At 37.4% G+C, this 19,495-nt stretch overlaps 3 protein-coding genes across 4 annotated transcripts; 1 reads left to right on the top strand and 2 right to left on the bottom strand.

Annotated features, from left to right (window-relative positions):
* Nucleotides 1–738: 738 nt before the first annotated feature.
* On the top strand, nucleotides 739–3,717 carry LOC106359635 (phosphoinositide phospholipase C 7-like). The gene is made up of 9 exons (XM_013799298.3): nucleotides 739–1,151; nucleotides 1,440–1,636; nucleotides 1,773–1,908; nucleotides 2,005–2,244; nucleotides 2,332–2,552; nucleotides 2,632–2,749; nucleotides 2,843–2,986; nucleotides 3,065–3,151; nucleotides 3,225–3,717. The coding sequence occupies exons 1-9, from the start codon at nucleotides 852–854 to the stop codon at nucleotides 3,516–3,518; spliced, it is 1,737 nt and encodes a 578-aa protein (XP_013654752.1). The 5' UTR covers nucleotides 739–851; the 3' UTR covers nucleotides 3,519–3,717.
* A 4,571-nt stretch (nucleotides 3,718–8,288) lies between these two features.
* On the bottom strand, nucleotides 8,289–11,313 carry LOC106360807 (putative serine/threonine-protein kinase-like protein CCR3). Its single transcript, XM_013800476.3, has one exon. The coding sequence runs from the start codon at nucleotides 10,967–10,969 to the stop codon at nucleotides 8,549–8,551; it is 2,421 nt and encodes an 806-aa protein (XP_013655930.1). The 5' UTR covers nucleotides 10,970–11,313; the 3' UTR covers nucleotides 8,289–8,548.
* Nucleotides 11,314–14,687: 3,374 nt separating this feature from the next.
* LOC106360809 (CTD small phosphatase-like protein) lies at nucleotides 14,688–16,667 on the bottom strand. 2 transcript variants are annotated; one of them, XM_013800478.3, is made up of 6 exons: nucleotides 16,260–16,667; nucleotides 15,853–15,981; nucleotides 15,652–15,772; nucleotides 15,501–15,582; nucleotides 15,263–15,416; nucleotides 14,688–15,178 (listed from the first exon to the last, which is right to left on the bottom strand). In XM_013800478.3, exons 1-6 carry the CDS (start codon nucleotides 16,521–16,523, stop codon nucleotides 15,044–15,046), a joined length of 885 nt encoding a protein of 294 aa, XP_013655932.1. In that variant the 5' UTR covers nucleotides 16,524–16,667; the 3' UTR covers nucleotides 14,688–15,043. The 2 variants fall into 2 exon arrangements, with proteins under 2 accessions (XP_013655932.1, XP_013655931.1); XM_013800477.3 differs by having other exon boundaries at nucleotides 15,652–15,775.
* Between the last annotated feature and the right edge of the window lie 2,828 nt (nucleotides 16,668–19,495).

Below are 19,495 nucleotides of genomic sequence, written 5' to 3' on the forward strand. Positions count from 1 at the left end.
AAATTTAACAAAACAAACTTACTTTCCAATACATTTAACATATTATACAATATATGAAAACAAAGTATTAAAATTATTTATATGTCTATAATTAATATGATTCTATATGGATTAAAACTATTATATATACATTTTTTACGTTTAGTGGTTGAAGAAGTGTTTATAATGCTTATGTTTTAGATATATAATCTAATTTTCAAACATAGAGAACATAGCCAATTTTATGTTTTTGAAAAACATCGTCAATCTCATGTTCTTGAATAAATAATTCAATCAAAGAGAACATAGCCAATCTTCACCTACTTCAATTATGTGAAAGTCATAGGTCAGTAACCAAACTTAATTGTTCGAACATGTCACTTCGGTAAAATAAAACATATTATTTTTCAAACAGAAACCGTTTATTTTTTGTTCTATAACTTTTGATAGCTTCCATCAAGATTATTTGAGTATTTCAAATAGGAGCTGGTGTATATATCAATTGTAATGATATTTAATTAGCGACAAGTAACTGAAAATAAGAAAAAATATATTTTTTACATTTATACATTATAAAAAAATTATATGATCATTTAAGTTTAGTTAAAATATATGAAAGGAAAAATCTCTAGTCATTAATTAAAAAGAAAGTATTAAAACAAAGTCAAAGAACTTATATCTAATTATTACTATTAATTATTACCATGCCGACAAACAAAAAATCGACGTTGACCAATAATGCAAATCATTCCTTACATCCCAAGTTCTATAGAAAGTAAAAACTTTTTGCGATCAAAACCACCAACGAGAGAAAGTTAAACTAAACAACTCCGATTCACATACAGATCCCTAAAGAATCCTTTGTTGTTCCAATGTCGAAGCAAACGTACAAAGTCTGTTTCTGTTTCCGTCGCAGGTACCGACACACGGCATCGGTTGCACCGTCTGAGATCAAGACCATTTTCGATAACTACTCCGACAAAGGGCTCATGACTGTCGATCATCTCCTTAGGTTTCTCACCGATGTTCAGAAACAAGATCAAGCTACGAGAGAAGAAGCTCAAGCGATCGTCAATGCCTCATCTTCTCTTCTTCACCGCAATGGTCTCCATCTTGATGCTTTCTTCAAATACCTATCCAGTGTTAACAACTCTCCTCTTGCTTATCATGAGGTGATCTTCTTATTTCCATGTTAACATTATGCGATATTCAGGATTAGATTGAAGTTTTGTATTTGGAATGTAGATAGAAACATTCGTCATTACTCCCAGATTTTAAAGAGTTATTATACATAGGACTAATGATCCTCAAACTGTTAAAGTTTTTTATTATTATCAACATTAACTTTAAAATGTTTATGGCCTCTAAACCTCGGATGCTATCCTGGATAGGAATGTGATCATTAGTGTTTTTTTTTCCTGGAGATTGATTCTTATGACTATTTGTATGTTTTTTTGCAGGTGCACCAAGACATGGATGCTCCATTGTCACATTATTTCATATTTACGGGGCATAATTCGTATTTAACTGGTAATCAGCTGAGTAGTGACTGCAGTGAAGTACCTATAATAGATGCATTGAGGAAAGGTGTCAGGGTTATTGAATTAGATCTTTGGCCAAACTCAGATGAAGATGGTATTGATGTTCTTCATGGAAGGTAATGTATAATGCAATGAAATTTGATTGTATATGTTTGCCCGATTTTTAATTGTAGCTATTAGTCATCTAATCAATCATGGTTTTTTGTTCTGTTCTTAGATGTTAAAACTGTATTTGATCATTTTTTTTAATAGGACACTTACATCACCTGTGGAGCTGAGCAGATGTCTGAATGCTATTCAAACATATGCATTTGATGTGTCAGATTATCCAGTTGTTGTAACTCTTGAAGATCATCTTACTCCAAAACTCCAGGCTAAAGTTGCCGAGGTGTAAGCTTGTTTTGCATTTCTCTGAGAACTTCTCTCTGCTATAGTTTCTCTTTATTTTTTCTCTTTATAATGATTTAGAGATGTTTTATTCTAGATGGTTAGTGAGATCTTTGGAGAAATTTTGTTTACTCCTCCTCCTGGAGAATGCTTAAAGGAGTTCCCATCACCAGCGTCTTTGAAAAAGCGTATTATCATCTCAACCAAACCTCCAAAAGAGTACAAGAAAACGACAGATGATGAAGATGTGGTGAAGAAAGATAGGAGTTTGGGTGATGAAGAAGTTTGGGGGAGAGAGGTTCCAACCTTTACTCGGAAGGACACAAGTGATGACAAGGTTTGTGTAGAGACACACATCATGTTCATTCAGTTTCATGGGGCTTTTCATATGTATAAGTTGGTTTTTGTTTCTTTCTTGTTGTAGAATGATTCAAATGATGATGATGACGACGATGATGATGAAGGAGATAAGTTAAAAAAGAATGTGCCACCACAATATAAGAATCTGATTGCAATCCAGGCTGGGAAACCAAAAGGCGGGATGGTTGAATGTTTGAAAGTGGATCCTGATAAAGTAAGAAGGCTTAGCTTGAGTGAAGAACAACTTGAAAAGGCCTCAGAAAAGTATGCCAAACAGATTGTGAGGTATTGCCTTTAATAACATGTCATGTTTCCAAAGTGTTCTAAGAAACTATGTTGATCATTCATGGAGTATTGATTGTAGCTTTACTCAGCGGAATATGCTTCGGATTTACCCAAAAGGAACTAGAATTACTTCATCAAATTACAATCCATTGGTTGGCTGGAGCCATGGTGCTCAAATGGTGGCTTTCAATATGCAGGTCTCCTCTTCATTTTTCTCATTTCCAGGCTATCTTGCTCCATTATCTTCAACAGAACATATTAAAATTTTGAAATGACTTATTCTTGTGAAGGGACAAGGAAGATCACTATGGGTCATGCAAGGAATGTTCAGAGCCAATGGAGGATGTGGATACATCAAGAAACCAGATATTCTGTTGAAGTCTGACCCTGTGTTTGATCCGGAAGCTACATTACCTGTAAAGACAACACTAAGGGTCAGATATATATCCTTTGTGTAAAACCTCATGAACTTATAATATTTTTGACTTTACTACTTATACATATCTTTATAGGTAACTATCTACATGGGAGAAGGCTGGTACTACGATTTTCCTCACATACACTTTGATAGATATTCTCCACCTGATTTCTATACAAGGGTAAAAAAAATCTGCAACCTTATAGGTTTTAGTTTTGAAGCTGAAACTGATAAAAAGACCATAACGTTTTTAGGTGGGGATTGCTGGAGTCACAGCGGATACGGTCATGAGGAAGACGAAAATGTTAGAGGATAATTGGATACCAGATTGGAATGAGGTTTTTGAGTTCCCATTAACGGTTCCAGAGCTTGCTCTTTTGCGCATAGAGGTACATGAGTATGACATGTCGGAGAAAGATGATTTTGGAGGCCAAACTTGCTTGCCGGTTTGGGAATTGAGGCAAGGAATACGTGTTGTTCCTTTGCATAATCAGGATGGGGTGAAGTGTAGATCCGTGAAGCTTCTTGTGCGGTTGGAGTTTGTGTGAGTTTATATATAAGAAATGTTCTCCGGGTTTAAGCACTTTAAACCGGATCTGGTACAGAAAATAAACCGAGTTTGTGATTGTGGTTGGATGAGTTTGGTAATGGTGAGATCGTTCCGTATTGGTTTTTTAGTGTTGAGCTGTGAGTGTGAGTGAACAAAATTTTATGCTGATTTAAAAAACTTGTGTTGCCATCCCATTACTTGCAGCACACTTTTAGTTTTAGGCGTCTGATCCGTAACATTTGAATGGTTGAATGAAGTAGACATGATATACTAAATACTTGCAAGGTCATTTCTCCCTATATATTTCTTTGATATGTTTTTTTTTTCATCATAACGAAATTTCGAACTGTAAGCTGCAATTACGAACTGAAAATCTTTAAGAATTCTTTGATAAATCTTGAAATTAAATAATGTCAAAGTATTAGTATTTTACTGAGAAATCTTTTATTAATTTTAAAAAATGTTGGATAATTATGTATTGCAAATCCTCTGTTATTCTAGTGGAAGTGTATATTGTATTGTTGTTAGATCAAGTTGATTGTAAAGGTCTGATATCAAATAAGTTATACAAGTTTTTTTTTTTTTTTGTAAACTGCTTGCTTAAATTAAAAGAAATAAAATAAAAGTTTACAAAAGTCCATAGACTTTAGTTTTCTTTGGAGCCAGTAAACACATATCAGAATAGTTAAGCACATGTTAGTTAAGCCCAGGAAGTGAAAAAGAAAGTCCTTTGTGATTAAGAAGAAGAGTACGACGGGAACGGGAGGAGTAGATGATCGCCGGAATCAACCAAATCGAAACCAGCTCTGCAGCATGGTGGAGGAGCGATTCGGGTTAGAGTTTTTGAAGCTATTGATCTTGTTCCTGAGTTGTTTATCCAATAGTTTGAAAATCTGATCCACGGTCCTGAAAGTATTTGTACGTAGGCGAGCGTTGCGTTCAGTCCAAAGCCAATACAAGGTCGCCTGCCACGCTAGGAGAGTTAGGATTCGCTGAGGAGCCTGAGTCGAGAGCGAGATCATTTGGTCCAGAGTAGCTTGCCAATCCCTTTGAGGAAGTAGTTGGAGTCTTCTAGCTATGATTTGCCACAAGTCATAGCTGTAGTTACATGTGAAGAACAGATGATCTCGAGACTCTTGATTCGAATTGCAGAGGAGACATCGATCATCGACCTGAATTCCCCAATTTATCAGCCTATCCCGAGTTGGTATTCGGTTCAGTACTACCAGCCAAGCATGAAAGTTATGAAGTGGAATGGCTCGAGAGATCCAAACTGCCTTATGCCAAAAGACATCTGGTCTCGGTTCACAAAGGTAATCATATAACTGACCTGTCTTGTAAGATGTGTAAACTTGGCCATTGATCTCCCATTCGTAATAGTCTTGAGTTGGCGCTAGCTGAATCGTTCTTAGGTAGGAATACAGCTCGACCTGCGCCTCCGAACGAGCTGGTGGGAGACTCCAAGTGCCATCTACAAGCAGTCAGGAGACAGTAGCATCTAGAGGTATCCCCATCCTCGAGTTAGTTGCTGATAAGTAAGTTCTGAGATCACCAAATGGTGTCCAATTGTCTGACCAAAATCTTGTTGTTTCTCCATTTTGCAGCCTCAACTTGATCAACGGAAACACAACACTCTTAAGCTTGAGAAGCTTGTTTACGAGCCAGGAGTAGGATTGCCGGGTTGGTGTTGTCCAGTAGTTATGAACCGAGCCTTTGAGTATTACTTCCTTGAACCATTGGACCCAAACCGATTCCGGCCTAAAGAAGACGAAGAGAGCATGCCTTGTTCCAGGTTTGTAAGTCTTTAACTCCAAGACCACCTTGCCTCGTTGTCAATACCACTGTTTCCCAAGAGACTCTAGCAGAGTTGTGACCTTCTATGCTACCTTTCCACAGGAAAATGCTACAAAGAGAGTTGATACGCTTGGTGCACGCCTTCGGGAGGATGAATGCAGAGCACCAGAAGGTTGTGATACCTGCTATTACCGTTTTGATGAGGAGAAGCCTTCCTGAAAAGAAGAGAGACTTCACTGACCAGGAAGAGAACTGGGCTTTTATTTGATGAAGCAGAGGCTCACAGTTGGTTAGCGTCAGTTTCCTTGAGTTCAACGGAACTCCTAAGTAGCGGAACGGGAGTGATCCTTGAGACATGCCAGTAGATGCTTTGATCGTGTCTATTTCCCCCGATGACAAGCCTGAGGCATAGAAGCTAGTCTTTTGCATACTGACAGCCAGCCTGATCGTAATTCAAACTCTTTTAAGACTTGTAGCACCTGCTGGACAGAGTCAATTGAGCCATTTATAAAGATGAGGAGATCATCAGCAAAAGAGAGGTGGGTGAGTTTAGTAGTTGAGCAGTTCATGTGATACTTGAATCTATTTTGTCTAGCCGCTCTGTTAAGCATATGTGACAAGCAATTAATAGCCATGACAAATAGATAAGGAGAGAGAGGGTCTCCTTGTCTGAGCCCTCTTTTACCTTTGAAAAACCCATGAACTGATCCATTATAACCAACCATATAACTTGATGTGCAGACACACGCTCTGATCTGGCGGATAAAGCGTGTTGGAAGCTGAAGTCCTTCAAGACAAGCGAACAAGAATTCCCAAGATAAGGTATCGAAAGCCTTGGCAATGTCTACTTTGATGGTAATCCTCTTAGTGCCTTGATTTTTATGATAGCCGTTGATCAGTTCGCCTGCTAGAGTAGTGTTCTCAACTAAGAGCCTTCCTTTTACAAATGTTGTTTGACTAGGCAAGATTAGCGCAGATAGCAGTGGCTTCAACCTCTTGACTAAGAGTCTAGATATAACTTTGTAGATCGTGTTGAGGCAAGAGATAGGTCTGAAATCGCTAATCTTTATTGCACCAGGGAACTTAGGTACTAAGGAAAGGATGATAGCATTTGTAGTAGCCGGGAGGAAGTTGGTTGCGAAGAAGTTTCTGATGGCTGAGACCACCTCAGGACCAATAGTTTCCCATGAAGCTTTGAAGAACGCTGATGTTAGGCCATCCGGACCAGGAGCCTTGTTTGGGTTGAGTTTGAAGAAGGTTGATGTGATTTCCTCTTCGGTTGGAATGGATAACATCAGGTAACTAGTTTGGTGAGGGAACACAAACGATGTGAGCTCCACAAACCAGGATGGGTGCGTGTAAAGAAGGGGAGGGTGGTAGTTTTGCGGCCCGAGAACAAACTGAAAATGATTCACAGCAAGCAGACTCATTTCCAGAGAGTCAGTAATCCAAAAGCCATCTGAAGCAAGGAAGGCTCTTATTGCATTGTAACAGGCTCTGGTTTGACAAATTCTATGGAAAAAGGTTGTGTTAAGATCGCCTTCACGAAGCCAGTTGATCCGCGCTTTCTGTCTGAAGAACATCTCCTCTATTTCTCGCAGAAAATTCCATTTTTGATGGAGGTCTCTTTCAGCTTGGAATGTAGTGGGATTGGGATCTTGAAGAGCTTGTACCTGCGCAATTTGCAACAAACTGTTAGTCTCACTAACTCTCTCGTGAATTTTGGAATAGTTGTCTTTATTTAGAAGTTTAAGATCACTCTTGATTAGTTTAAGCTTCCAGCACAGCTGTGAGAGAGTTTATACAAGTTGATTGTAAAGGTCTGATATCAAATATGAAACACCAGAAATATAAAAACAGTAAGTTATACAAGAAGACATTTATTTGTTTGCCGTCCTCACCGCCATGGCTGGCCCACCACCTTACTGCCGCCGCACTTCTTAAATAAAATCATCCGTGTATATCTTCTATGTGAGTACGCGTGGAAGAACTTTTATTAATATGGTGTATATCTAACAGTTAGTTCCATGGCCCATTGTAGATCATATAATTCAATTTTAATTATATGGCCCATCTTTTTTTCTTTTCTTTTTTAGATATGACTTTGAATTTTAGTTTTTTTTTTTTTGGAAGTTAGAAGGGACCGCTCAAAGTAAATGAATGGGAGTTAACATTAGCTGTAACACCTGTTGTATGTGTTTTGATCCGGACTCTAGGGATCATGTTTTATACCGCAGATAATGTTGGATACTGCATTAACAAATCACGCATTCTTTTGTTAGGATCAAAACACTTAGAAGCTTCCAAACATGTGTTTAACTTTGATTGAGACTGCCCTTGAATTTGACAGAATTATTGGAGACGCAAGAAAAAAATTCCGACCTTAATGAACTTATTATTTGATGTCTTTGTAAAGTTGACCTAATTTCTCTCTTTCGTATTAAGATATATTATAATTTATATATTCATCATTCTAAAAATACATCAAACTATCGAATTATATATTTCTCCTTAAAATATTTTTAGTTCACATTTATAAAAGAAAAAAAACAAAGTTCTTAGTCAAAAAGAATTAAAAAATCAAAGTTACAGAATAATTTTCGTCAAAACATAAAGCAAAACTTTAATGACTTGGAAAATTCAAAAAGAGTAAAATATAGAAGAAACTGTTGACCGCTAATAAATTGGAATCTTCCAACTCATCAGATTCGGGTTTGCTTGTCTGCATGGTGACATGTCAATCTAAGAGAGTACACACGTGTAAGAAGGGGACCTACTTTTAACTTTTCTTTAATTAATTAACTTATCACTTTCATGAAATGTCTATGGCTGCCTTCGCAAAAAGAGAGTAGAGTATACATTGATTATACTTCCACGCCAAAGTCATTATCCAATATCCATCTTCTCCCTACCATGCTGGTGAGTGGTGGCTCTACAAGCATGAAACAACACACGGTTTGACTAGATGGTCCAAAACAACGACATCATAATAGTGTCACACAAACTTTTCTTACTTTTCAAAACAATGATCCAATTTTAATATTCGCTCTCCGCTGTCAAGATTATACATTTCCCAACCAAAAGGTTAGACCACGAATATTGAATATTCAAATTCTCCTAAGCAACTACCACTAATGATTAATTACAAAAACAATTATCCAAGAAAAGCCAAAAAAAAACTAGAAAAATAAATAAAATCCTCAGGTAAAAAAAAATCATCTATGTAAAAATAGTTTAATCTCTTTCAATTTCGGAGACAATAGAGCAAATGCCACTAGAGATACTCCCATGACTATCTCCACACAACTCCAATGCTCTCTCCAAATTTCCGACAATATCAGTCATTGTCGGCCGATTTCTGCCTTCAGCATTCACACAATGCATCGCCGTATAAGCCACCAGCTCCACCGCATCTCCTTCCCCTAACTCCGGCGATCCAACTCTAGGATCCAAAACCCGACCCAGCTCACCCATTGTAATCGCCGAAACAGAGTATTCCACCAAATGCACCGGGACACACCCTTCTTCCACATCCCCACCGTTCCTAAAAATTGCTCTTTTACCGGTCAACAGTTCCAACAACACAACTCCTAACCCGTAGACATCACTCTTGTCGGTTAAAACATTGAGACTGTAATATTCCGGATCAATGTACCCGACCGTTCCAGCAGCTTTCATGGGAGGGTGCTGGTGATCTTTCCCTAGCTCCGGACCCATTAACGACAACCCGAAATCCGAAACCCTAGCGACCCAATTAGAGTCGAGCAAGATGTTCGATGACTTGATATCTCTATGAATAATCGGCGGCACGGCGTAGTTGTGTAGATACTCGATCCCTCTAGCCGCGTCCAACGCGATTTTGATCCGCATTTTCCACGAGTTGACCAAACTGCTGTGTTTCTCCACGTTGTTCTTGTCGTGGAGATGGTCGTAAAGCGCACCGTTCTTCATGTAGTCGTAAACCAGAAGCTTCTCCTCTCGTTCCTCGCAGTAGCCAACGAGCCTCACCAAGTGCTTGTGGTGAAGCCTCGATAGAAACGCGATTTCCGAGTCAAACGCGGTTTCTTTCTCCTGAAACTTCTTCAGTTTCGCGTTTACTTCGCCGCGTTTTATCGCGACTTCTCTCCCGTCGCTGAGTTTGCCTCTGTAGACAACACCGAAGCTCCCGGAGCCGATCTTGTTCTCTAAGGAGAAGTTTCCGGTGGCAGAAGCGAGCTCGGAGAAGGAGAACTCTTCGGCTTTATCCGCGTGTTTCATCGAAGACGTCCCGCTTCTTTGTCTTCTCATCGAAAACATTCTCGATCCTTGACGTCTTATCGTCAAGGACCGAGAAGGCGGCGAACTGCTTGACCGGGTACTCGAACCGCCGCGGGTTATCGTCGGTTGAACCGAGTTATGAACTTTCTTCTTCCCCAAGAAAGCTCCGGTCCACAAACAGTACACCACACTGCATATCCCTGCAAACGCTCCTACTGATCCAACGATCGCAAAAGCTAGTAATCCTCTCGTTAACGCCTTCGACGGCGGCGGAGATGGAGATGGAGATGAATCTGACGGTGGTGGTGGTGGTGGTGGTGGTGATGGTGGTTGTGGAGGAGGTGAGATTTTGCATTTGCTGCAGATCGAACCCGAGCCGGAGCATAGCTGATCAGATCGTGGATACACACCACATTTGCAAATAGATGATTCAACGCAAGGACCTGGTAAGATATCTTGGAAAGGAAGGAAGATTCTTGAGAAGTTATTAGGGCTCCAACACATGACGGATAGGTTACCGGATATCAACCCGCAGATTAGACCCGACCCGGATGTAACTGACTCGAATGAGATCCGTTCCGTGACATTGTTGAACCTCTCTGCTCCACCTCCCCAGCAAGTCACAGAGCTGTTCGAGCTTCGCGTCGCGCAAGTGAAGTTCGACCCGAGAGAGAGATCCGAGTAGAGATAAGGTTGACCCGATGGAGCATTGAGCTGACCCGATTCGTTTCTTCCGATGCAGATCAAACTTCCCGTGGAGTTTAACCCGCAAGCGTGCGACTCTCCGGCTGATATGCTAACCATCGTTTGGTTTCCGAATCCGGTTTGGATCTGACCGGATTTAACCGGATCTTTTCCCCAGCAGAGGACTCGGTTATTTCGAACCGAGACGCCGCATGAGAACCCAACGCCGGAGGAAATTGAGTTTAATCCCTCGTTCGGAGGCGTCGACGGATCGTTTCTCCAGCATTTCACGGCGTTTGTTCCGTTAACGGTGGCGCAGATTTGACCATCGCCGACGGAGAGACTCTCGAGCAAAACGTTGTCGTTGTAGTAGATTCGCTTCGGTTTCAGAGTGTAGCTTCCGATGTCGTCCCAGCAGAGGAGGCTGTAACCGCCGGAGCGTACGCCGCAGAGGAAATTCTCACCGGCGGCGATCGAGGAGAAGGAGACGCCGGGGTTGAGAGTGAGGTTGGTACGGAGGCGGGTGTTGTAGCAGAGGATACGCTGCGTGGGTTGGCCGGAGATTAAGGCGCAGACGGTGTCGGAGCCGTACACGACGGCGTAAGTTGAGCCTGAGCCTAAAGCGGCGGCGGGAACCGGGAGGAAGAAGACGACGATTGAGATAACGGCGACGGTGACGGGATACGCCACGGTGGAAAAGATAGACCTTTTCATCGATAAAGGTTGAATTTGACTGCCGTCTTCGTCGATTTTAAATACGACTCATTCATTTTAATGAGTCAAAAACTCTGCTTGAGAGAGAGAGAGAGAGAAGACGATTGGTGAAAGAAGACGAAGAAGAATAGATGTGTCTTTAAGAAGACAAAACAGTAATTAAATAACATATATTAGTAGGATTTGGTTAAGAAATGACTTTTTAATATGTTGTGACTTGGGACTCATGCATGTTTCTTTTCCTTTTCTTTAAATTTATTTACGTTAATTAATATAACTGTATATCAATAACTCGAAAACATTACTATTGCTAGATTTTAAAATGAAATTCAGGACTTTTATGAATAAAAATACGAGTGTTTTCTGGTTATTAATTAAGATATATTTTTATCAATGGCTTATTTTTGCCCCTACCAGTGGCGATTCTATTTGATGGTTCTCAAACAAATTTGAATTGAAATCTTACGACCGTTTCAATATTTTAATACATCAACAACTACGTTATATGTGTGGTGTATATTATTCATGCAACAACCGCTCATATGATAAAAAGTAATGTGAATAATATAAATAAGCTGAATTTCCCATGTAAACAGTAAATACAATTCAAAGTCTGACAATTTAGTCCATGTTTCCAAAATGGTGATGGTTGAACACATTTCTTTGGTGTTCTTTATAACTAATTTAATTGTCAATTTCTGTTTGTTGAACTTTCTACTTTTCTTCTGAACCATAATATGAATATTACAGTAAAAAACTAAAAATTATTCCTCTTCATTCAGAAACTTCCATATTTTTTTTGTTAGCAAACAAACTAACGCAATTAATATCCACCCCTAACAATGGGTCAATTTAGGAATCAAGGAAATAATACGGAATTAAATATGACCATCAATGGAAATTCGTCTTACCATAAAAGCATATCTTTTTCCTTTACACAAAATTGTGGAAATTAATTATGATCATATTAGTGAAAATCTTATTACCATTAATATTCTTTTTAGGGATTCTCTTTTGTAACATTTATTTTTTCTTGCTTCCTTTTTTCTTCTTCTTTATGGCCATAATCATTTTAGTAATTTTTTTATGATCCGAATATCCAAACACTTTACGAAACCTGATTATCGCCTAATGATACCGTCGCTTAAAACATCCCAAAAGATCGCCCAGACTAACTTAGTAGTTTATCCCTACCTGAACTGAGACTAAAATCTAAAGACCATTGAAATTCGAGCATTCAACAATTCAATCGATGTATTAGTAGTATATGCTTTTCTGTTTATAAAAGTATATACTCTTCCGGTTTTCTATAAATGATGTTTTAGGATGATATTTTAGGATTGCGTACATAAATTAACAATATATTTAAATTTTTACATTTTTTAAAATAAAAACATCATTAATAATTTACCTAACCACATTTCAACCAATAATAAAATATAAGTTCTAATATCATTGGTCATTTTACAATAATTGTTGATAAATTTTATTTTAAAATTTGAAATTGTTATCTAATTTGAACAAAATTATTTTTTTAAAATAATTCAAGTATTAAAAGAGGAGGGGGTATTTAATACTCATTCATTTCAAAATTATCCATGTTTTTTGAGAAAATTGTTTCAGAATATATAATTTTATATTTTAATGTATTTTTACTAGGTAACAATAGTAAATTGCAAACTTCAAAGAGCTTAACTGTGTTTATTGGATTTTAATTGGCTAAAAATTATAGAAAATAATTAATCACAAAAAATACACATAATTCAAATTTAAGATGTTTTAAAAATATTTGTATAAATTACAAAAACATACATTTTGAAATATATGGAATATTTTATAAAATAACACATTTTTACATTGTCCTAGTAAAAAGGACATACTATATAATCAAGAGATATTAATTTTTATGGTCAAACAAAATTGAAGAATTAAGGAAAATATTTTCTCTAATACTACTGCGCATTTACTCTTTTTTTTAAACGTAACTGCGCATTTACTTTCTTAACGAGTTCCCGCTTTGGAAAAGAAAAAGGGAAAATTCATTGACGCACAGAAAGTTCGGTAATGAGAGGAAAATATTAAATTTGAAAAAGACAGAAAATTATTAAGCATGTACTAATTCAATGGCTGGCCGCATTTGACCAAAAAACTTCTACATAGGTGGCGTGTTTTTCTTAATTACGGTAGTTTATATGTAAATACAATAAAAAGCTTTATAAGTTGTTTGATGTTCATTCATTAGATACATGCCGCTTATTATAATTTATAAACAGTCTTATCGAAAAGCATGGGTAAGAGATCTACGAATTACACACACACTTGCATGAACTTGACGTCCTGGAATATTTTTTCTTTCAAAAGTAAAATACTTTATAAATGTGTTCAACTGTTCTGAGTGATTTACATAGGCTGCAGCTTTCATAAACTCTCTTGTTTGAATATAATTACGAGTGCTGGTATTCGTTGCAGTAGTCCAATTCTAAAAATGAAACACGTGCGACAAATTATGTCAAACCATACTATATGGAACTTAAGTTAATAAATGGATGTTCAAAATGGCCAAACCATTTATATTGCTTTTCATGTCAATAATCATGTAACACGTTCCGTTTACCAATTATAAATGATATTCTTAAACATGGAGACAAAATAAAACATCTGATTATTTCCAGTGCTATATATACTAACCTCACATTCCATGTTAATGTATGTATCTCTCAATGCAATTAACGAGTTCACGTCACGCGTCTTTCCATTAATATTGGTGTCCACTGGAAACTCAAATATAGTATATACTATAAAATAAACAAAGTAGCTACCAAAAAAAGGAATGAAGTAAAGTTAATGGGAGTAGTTAAACCCTAAATCTAGATGTGAAGATGCCTTAGAAGTCTAAGCACAGCTCAGAATGAACCCCACTTATTTATCAACAAACATGGGAAGGCCGACCATAATCCGTATAATAAAAGATTAGTTGCATACTACGTTGAATTATAAGAAAGAGAAACATGACAGGTCTTGTTATGTAACTCACGTACTCTTTCGACCTGTAAAATGTGTTCAGTATGTATATTTAAAAGGATATTGTATTGTTTAGTGATTGAGAGTACCATAATGTCTGCTAGCTAAGATCAAGACCATTGACAATCTTTCTTAGATGTTTTTTGTTGGACTCTGAGATGACTTTCAGCTCATATCAGAATTTTAATCAAAGGCAAATACTTTTTGCTGGATCCTGTAAAAAAATATTGTTTTCATCGTATATATGAGTCTCATTCTATAATAATGTAGTCTGCAATTTTTCTTAGATTGCGGATTATAGACTGACTCGTTCTGGAGTAATTATAACACTGATTGAATTATGTAATTTGAAAATAGTTAGCAATGTAAATTGGACCCATGTAGTGCATATATGTGGGAACAGTTGAGTCCATAAATGATTGTCAAGTAAAACATTCTAGTAAAGGAGTAAATACAGTAACGCAGTATTGGCCAAACAAGTGTAGTGCATGTAAGTAGTAGTAACATAATAACATCTATCTGATCTGATCTATGAATACAATGAAATATGAACCAAACAAAATCTAAAAAAATAGATATTTAGGTTCCTATATCTTTCAAATGTGCAATACATGAAATCCCAGTTACTTGCATTCCTGATTTTTTTAAAAGTTTATTGAGTACTGAGTATAATATTTTGCATTTCAAAACCACTCCATTTCAAAGGAAGGGAACATTTATTTATCTTCTCATACCAAACCAGTATATACTTCGGTTTAGACCATAACCCGGTATATCCAAACCAAACCAAACCGGAAAAGGAAAAAAAAATAATGCTTGATCATTAACAAAATTACAGAGAAAGCTAAATCAAGAATGTGTAACAGATTTTTATCTTTTAAAAAGGAATCTACCAAAGATTATAAACACTACGAATGGTAGTTTATGTGCCCTTCTCACATTTTTTTTCGTTGCTGAAACTACTGTACCAATTACCAAACAAGTCCTTTGGCTTTTTTTGTGTGGACCAAAGATATATTTCCTTTTTTCACCATTAGTTTCTGATTAAACCGGTTAAGGATTCCAGCAAGAAGGTGGTATGCCTTGCTTCTCAAACCATTCAGGCATGCGGAACCTATCATAAAGTGTCGGTCTTACATCTTCTTCCTCTGAAAGTTGCTTCAGAAGTGGTAGAATAACGTCCAAAAGCTTCAAGTTTCACAATAGTTCTGATTAGTTTAGACACTAATAATAAAGAAATGTATAAGAGAAGAGTAATAAAGTATTAGAGACCTGAGTGTCATTAGGCTGCCCGGCAGAGAATGCAATACATGGAATCCCATTTGATGGTTGCAATAGAAAGCTGAAAGGATTGTTGTCAACGATTACAGTCCTAGACATGTTCTTTGATGTGGTTAACAGATCCTTCACGTGATCTCGGTATGGTCTGATTACAATGTACAAAAAAAAACCCACAATAAACCTCCCACAAATCCGGTTCTTGAAAGTATCCTGATTCATTATAACTTACGTGCTGACTGTTGAAGGTCGATAGAGCCGGTTGCTTAGTACTTTCCTGGTATCTATTCTATCCACAAGCGGTCTCGCATATCCTGTGGTTCGAGAAACATGTGTTAAGATTACATAATTGAGAATGCATTTGATGGGAAAGAGTGAGAGACCTTCAAGACCAGCGGTAAACAGAACAAGATCAGCAAACTGACTAAGCTGCTCTAAGAACTCGTGCAATCCTGGACGCTCAAATACCGTAACGTAATTGATCTTAGGTTTACCGTCACTTTCCTTCTAGACAACAAAGAGAGACACGTGTCATAAGAAACGCCGAACTCAAACTTGAGAACAAGTAGTGGAAGCAAACAAACCTTGTCAGATGACAAACACTCAAGTTCGAACCAGTTTAATCCAGCCTCAATGGCTTGATTGCGTAAAGCAGCAGGTAGACTAGAGGTCTCATAAGCACACACTAACGTCTCATCCAAGTCAAGAACTACCTACAAAACACACATCTTCAGTTTACTAAGAGCTTCAAAGGTCACCTTGATACATTCTCACGAAAAAAGGTTTCAACTTTGAAGCATAAATTTTTGTCAAAAAAAAAAAAAACTTTGAAGCATAAACGGTCAAAAATCAAACTAACTAACTCTTCAACTCTCCACCAATCAAAAGGTTATTACACCTTTCACAAAGACTTCAACACATTACACAAAAAGGTTTCACCTTTGAAGCAATAAAAGTCAAAATGAAAGGCCTTTTGATTGAAAGCGTGTACCTTTAGTCTCTGGAAACGGTCTCCGGTGGTGGAGGAGGCGATTTCCACGGTGGTGGGAGATTCCGGCAATTCGATGGATGGCAAGGGTTTAAAGCCATCGGAGGCGGCTTTAGAGGAGGAGGAAGAGAGGAGAGGATGGTAGCCGACGGCGCGGAGGATCTGGAGGAAGATCTGGTAGAAGAACGCGAGGCAGTTCATGAAAGTCTTCCACACTTGGAGGGAGCGAGGCGAGTAAACGACGTCGGACTGAGTCAACTCGGCCATGACTCGGTGGGGAAGGAACTTGAAGAGGAAAGGAAGCAATCAAAGTTCTTCTTCCTTCCTTTGCTAAAATGATATGTTAATTTAATTAGAGATAGAGAGAGAGAGAGAGAGAGAGGTTTGTCTATGGCGATGGTTCGATGAAGTCCTTTTGATAAAGCGACATTTTATTGTTGTAATTATTGTCCAATAATGTTCTTGTCATAAGAAATAAATAAAGGATTAATTAAGATAAATTTAAATACTATTCCGTCGCACAACAAGAAAAAAACACCACATTCAAACATTTATAAATATAATTTTGATAACGAGCAATATAATGAACATTTCCAAACAATGATTTTACAATAAAATCCAATTTCATTTTAATGGATATTCTGGATTGTAGTATCAAATTAATCAAGGTATATTTCATCATTTATACTGATCTGATTATATTTTTTTTTTTTTGTTTTGGAACATTTTTATAGATTTAGAGAGCCAGCATTGATTATAAATCTTATTTAGTTTCTTTCACATCAAATTTAAATATTTACACCAGAGAAAGCTTAACAAACATCAAAATAGTTTCCCAAAAAATTGATATAGTAGATAACTAATTTGGACTATAGCTGTAAAAAATGTTGAATTTTATCTGAGAATATTTTTTGATGTGGCTGTCTCTGCATTATCTGTAAAAGTTAAATAAGAAAAAATAAAAAAATTATTTCTACAGTTTACAAAATATTGATTTAGAAAATAAGGTTTCTACCTTTTTAGATTATAGTTTTAAAAACTAATATAAAATGTTGATTGATATTTTTAAAGGCTATAGATAAAAACTAAGTTAAGAAAATTATTACATCTCAACCAATTAATATTTTAATCTGTAAAAAAAATCCTATTTTGTATTATCTTTTTTTTTTAATATGAAGAGACTTATACATGATGTTCGTACTTTTTTTTAAAGCTGATTTATTACGATCTTACAATTATGATATGAGAAAGATTACATAGACGATTCGACAACCGATAATATTACATGCCTTATGAAGACCTACGCTTAACTGCATCATCTGAGCCGTCATATGAAGATCCACGCCTGGCCAGATTTACTTGCAGCATGTTGAAGATCCCTTGTAAGTCTTTCTTCTGTAATCTGCATAATTGTTTAATAAATCGTTCTCCCTGGGACTTGAAATCTGGATTTCTTGTAATCTGCAATAAATTACATAGTCTGGAATTCGAATCTCAAATATGAGCATAAAAACCTTTAAACCTTAACCAATAGGCTACGGTATTCCATATACTATGTTCGTACTTGCAAAAGCAAATAAGGAGGTGTTATTGAATAGAGAATTAGAATTGGACCAAATATTTAAAACCAAAAGACAAATTGGAAAGAAGAAGTGAAAACATGTGCTAGTAATGAGAGTGGGAGTTAAAAGACAGATATAGCCAATTGGAAACAGCCAGATACATGAATTGCACGAAGACGCTTCTTCGATCATTCGTTTTTTTTTTTTTCCCACTGAAATTTTCATTACTACCATAAAAAAGATACATCGGTGAAATCCTGAAGCCGGCGGAAAACGTAGAAATCCCCGGAAACTAAACCCAAACACGGGAAGCTATAACCCAAACAGACGGGTCTTGTTCAAACTACCGAAACATCACCTAAACCCTTACATTCCCTCAAAAACCCAAAGTTAAACAATAAAGGATAACAGAACAAAGACTTAATTGTCTATGACTAGCCGGAGATCTTACTACGAACTGAGCAAGCGAGCACGCAAAGGTTGTGAAGGAGAGCAGAACCTCATCTGAACCTCATGTTCAAGATGACAACACCAAACCACAAAAACCTCATCTGAACCTCCTGTCCAAGATGACAACACCAGAGCACAAAGACCTCATCTGAATCACTTGTTCACGATGACAACAACCAAACCACAATACCATAGGCCAAACATAACACCAGAGGGAACCACACCTGTGAAATTTCATCTTCAATCGCCCCTTCATCTGGACACCTCCACACTTCAACCTCATTTTATTGCTTCACGAGTTGAAGCCACCGAGGAAGAACGACCAAAGGCAAACCAGGAACACTTATTCAAAGGACGAGATATGATACCTTTAAAACACAGCAGGTGAAGAGATGAACTGAACTTGTCTTCATCTCAAACCCATAAAACCTTCGACTGCTCCTCACAACACCACCTCACTGCTTCACCGTTGCAGAACCAAAGACCAACCAAGACCAACTCTAAAATCCAAGACAGACTAACTGGGTTCAACCCCTAACAAAGAGTTGCAACACTACCCAAAACCGATTGTAGACACAACGGCCACATCACAACAGAGACACCAAGGCTCAGACTTTCACCTCGCTAGGAGACGCAGATGGAGGCCATAGAAGGGACCAACCCTTAACCACCACCGACAAACACCACTCTACGCACCCAGAACTACAAGAGGATCACAGATCTGAAAAACCAAAAGCTCATATAGAGTATATTCAGAACACGGGCAACTGGAGCAGCTCTAAAAGAAAGAGGAGAAGAGATCTAAGAGAGGAAAGGGAGAAAATACAGTTTTCAAGATCAGATCCGGCGACCGCGAGGGATGGCGGCCGCCGAGTTAGGGTTCTATCACGAGAGCGTTTCAGAAGTAAACACTAATCAATTTAATTTCCCTCTTCGATCATTCGTTTCTTATTTATTTTTTGTATAATTTACTTTTCGTCCTTTTCTCCATGTACGCAACTTCCTTAACCTGACGTAATTCCGGTTTGGTTTTATTAAAATTCGGTTCAACTCCCATCGTGTTTTACAAATCATTTCTAAATTTTCTGTTGTTTGCCTACTCAATTCAAGGGAACAAGATTGAACCAATTTGAGATACTTGACCTATCAACAAACCAGTTGGCACTAATCTTCTAACTGGTACCAATCCGTCAAATTTGACCAATTCAAAACCATCATGTGGCACAT

Source organism: Brassica napus, chromosome C8, assembly GCF_020379485.1.
Source record: "Brassica napus cultivar Da-Ae chromosome C8, Da-Ae, whole genome shotgun sequence".
NCBI classification, from domain to species: domain Eukaryota; kingdom Viridiplantae; phylum Streptophyta; class Magnoliopsida; order Brassicales; family Brassicaceae; genus Brassica; species Brassica napus.

What these genes read in the sequence shown, in the direction of transcription:
- LOC106359635 (XM_013799298.3), top strand. Translation starts at nt 852, where the DNA reads ATGTCGAAGCAAACGTACAAAGTCTGTTTCTGTTTCCGTCGCAGGTAC. An exon ending in ATTGATGTTCTTCATGGAAG is followed by an intron (nt 1,637 to 1,772) that starts GTAATGTATAAT and finishes TTTTTTTAATAG; the next exon opens with GACACTTACATCACCTGTGG. An exon ending in TATGCCAAACAGATTGTGAG is followed by an intron (nt 2,553 to 2,631) that starts GTATTGCCTTTA and finishes TATTGATTGTAG; the next exon opens with CTTTACTCAGCGGAATATGC.
- LOC106360807 (XM_013800476.3), bottom strand. Translation starts at nt 10,969, where the DNA reads ATGAAAAGGTCTATCTTTTCCACCGTGGCGTATCCCGTCACCGTCGCC.
- LOC106360809 (XM_013800477.3), bottom strand. Translation starts at nt 16,523, where the DNA reads ATGGCCGAGTTGACTCAGTCCGACGTCGTTTACTCGCCTCGCTCCCTC. An exon ending in AGTGTTTGTCATCTGACAAG is followed by an intron (nt 15,776 to 15,852) that starts GTTTGTTTGCTT and finishes TTTGTTGTCTAG; the next exon opens with AAGGAAAGTGACGGTAAACC. An exon ending in GTTTACCGCTGGTCTTGAAG is followed by an intron (nt 15,583 to 15,651) that starts GTCTCTCACTCT and finishes CTCGAACCACAG; the next exon opens with GATATGCGAGACCGCTTGTG.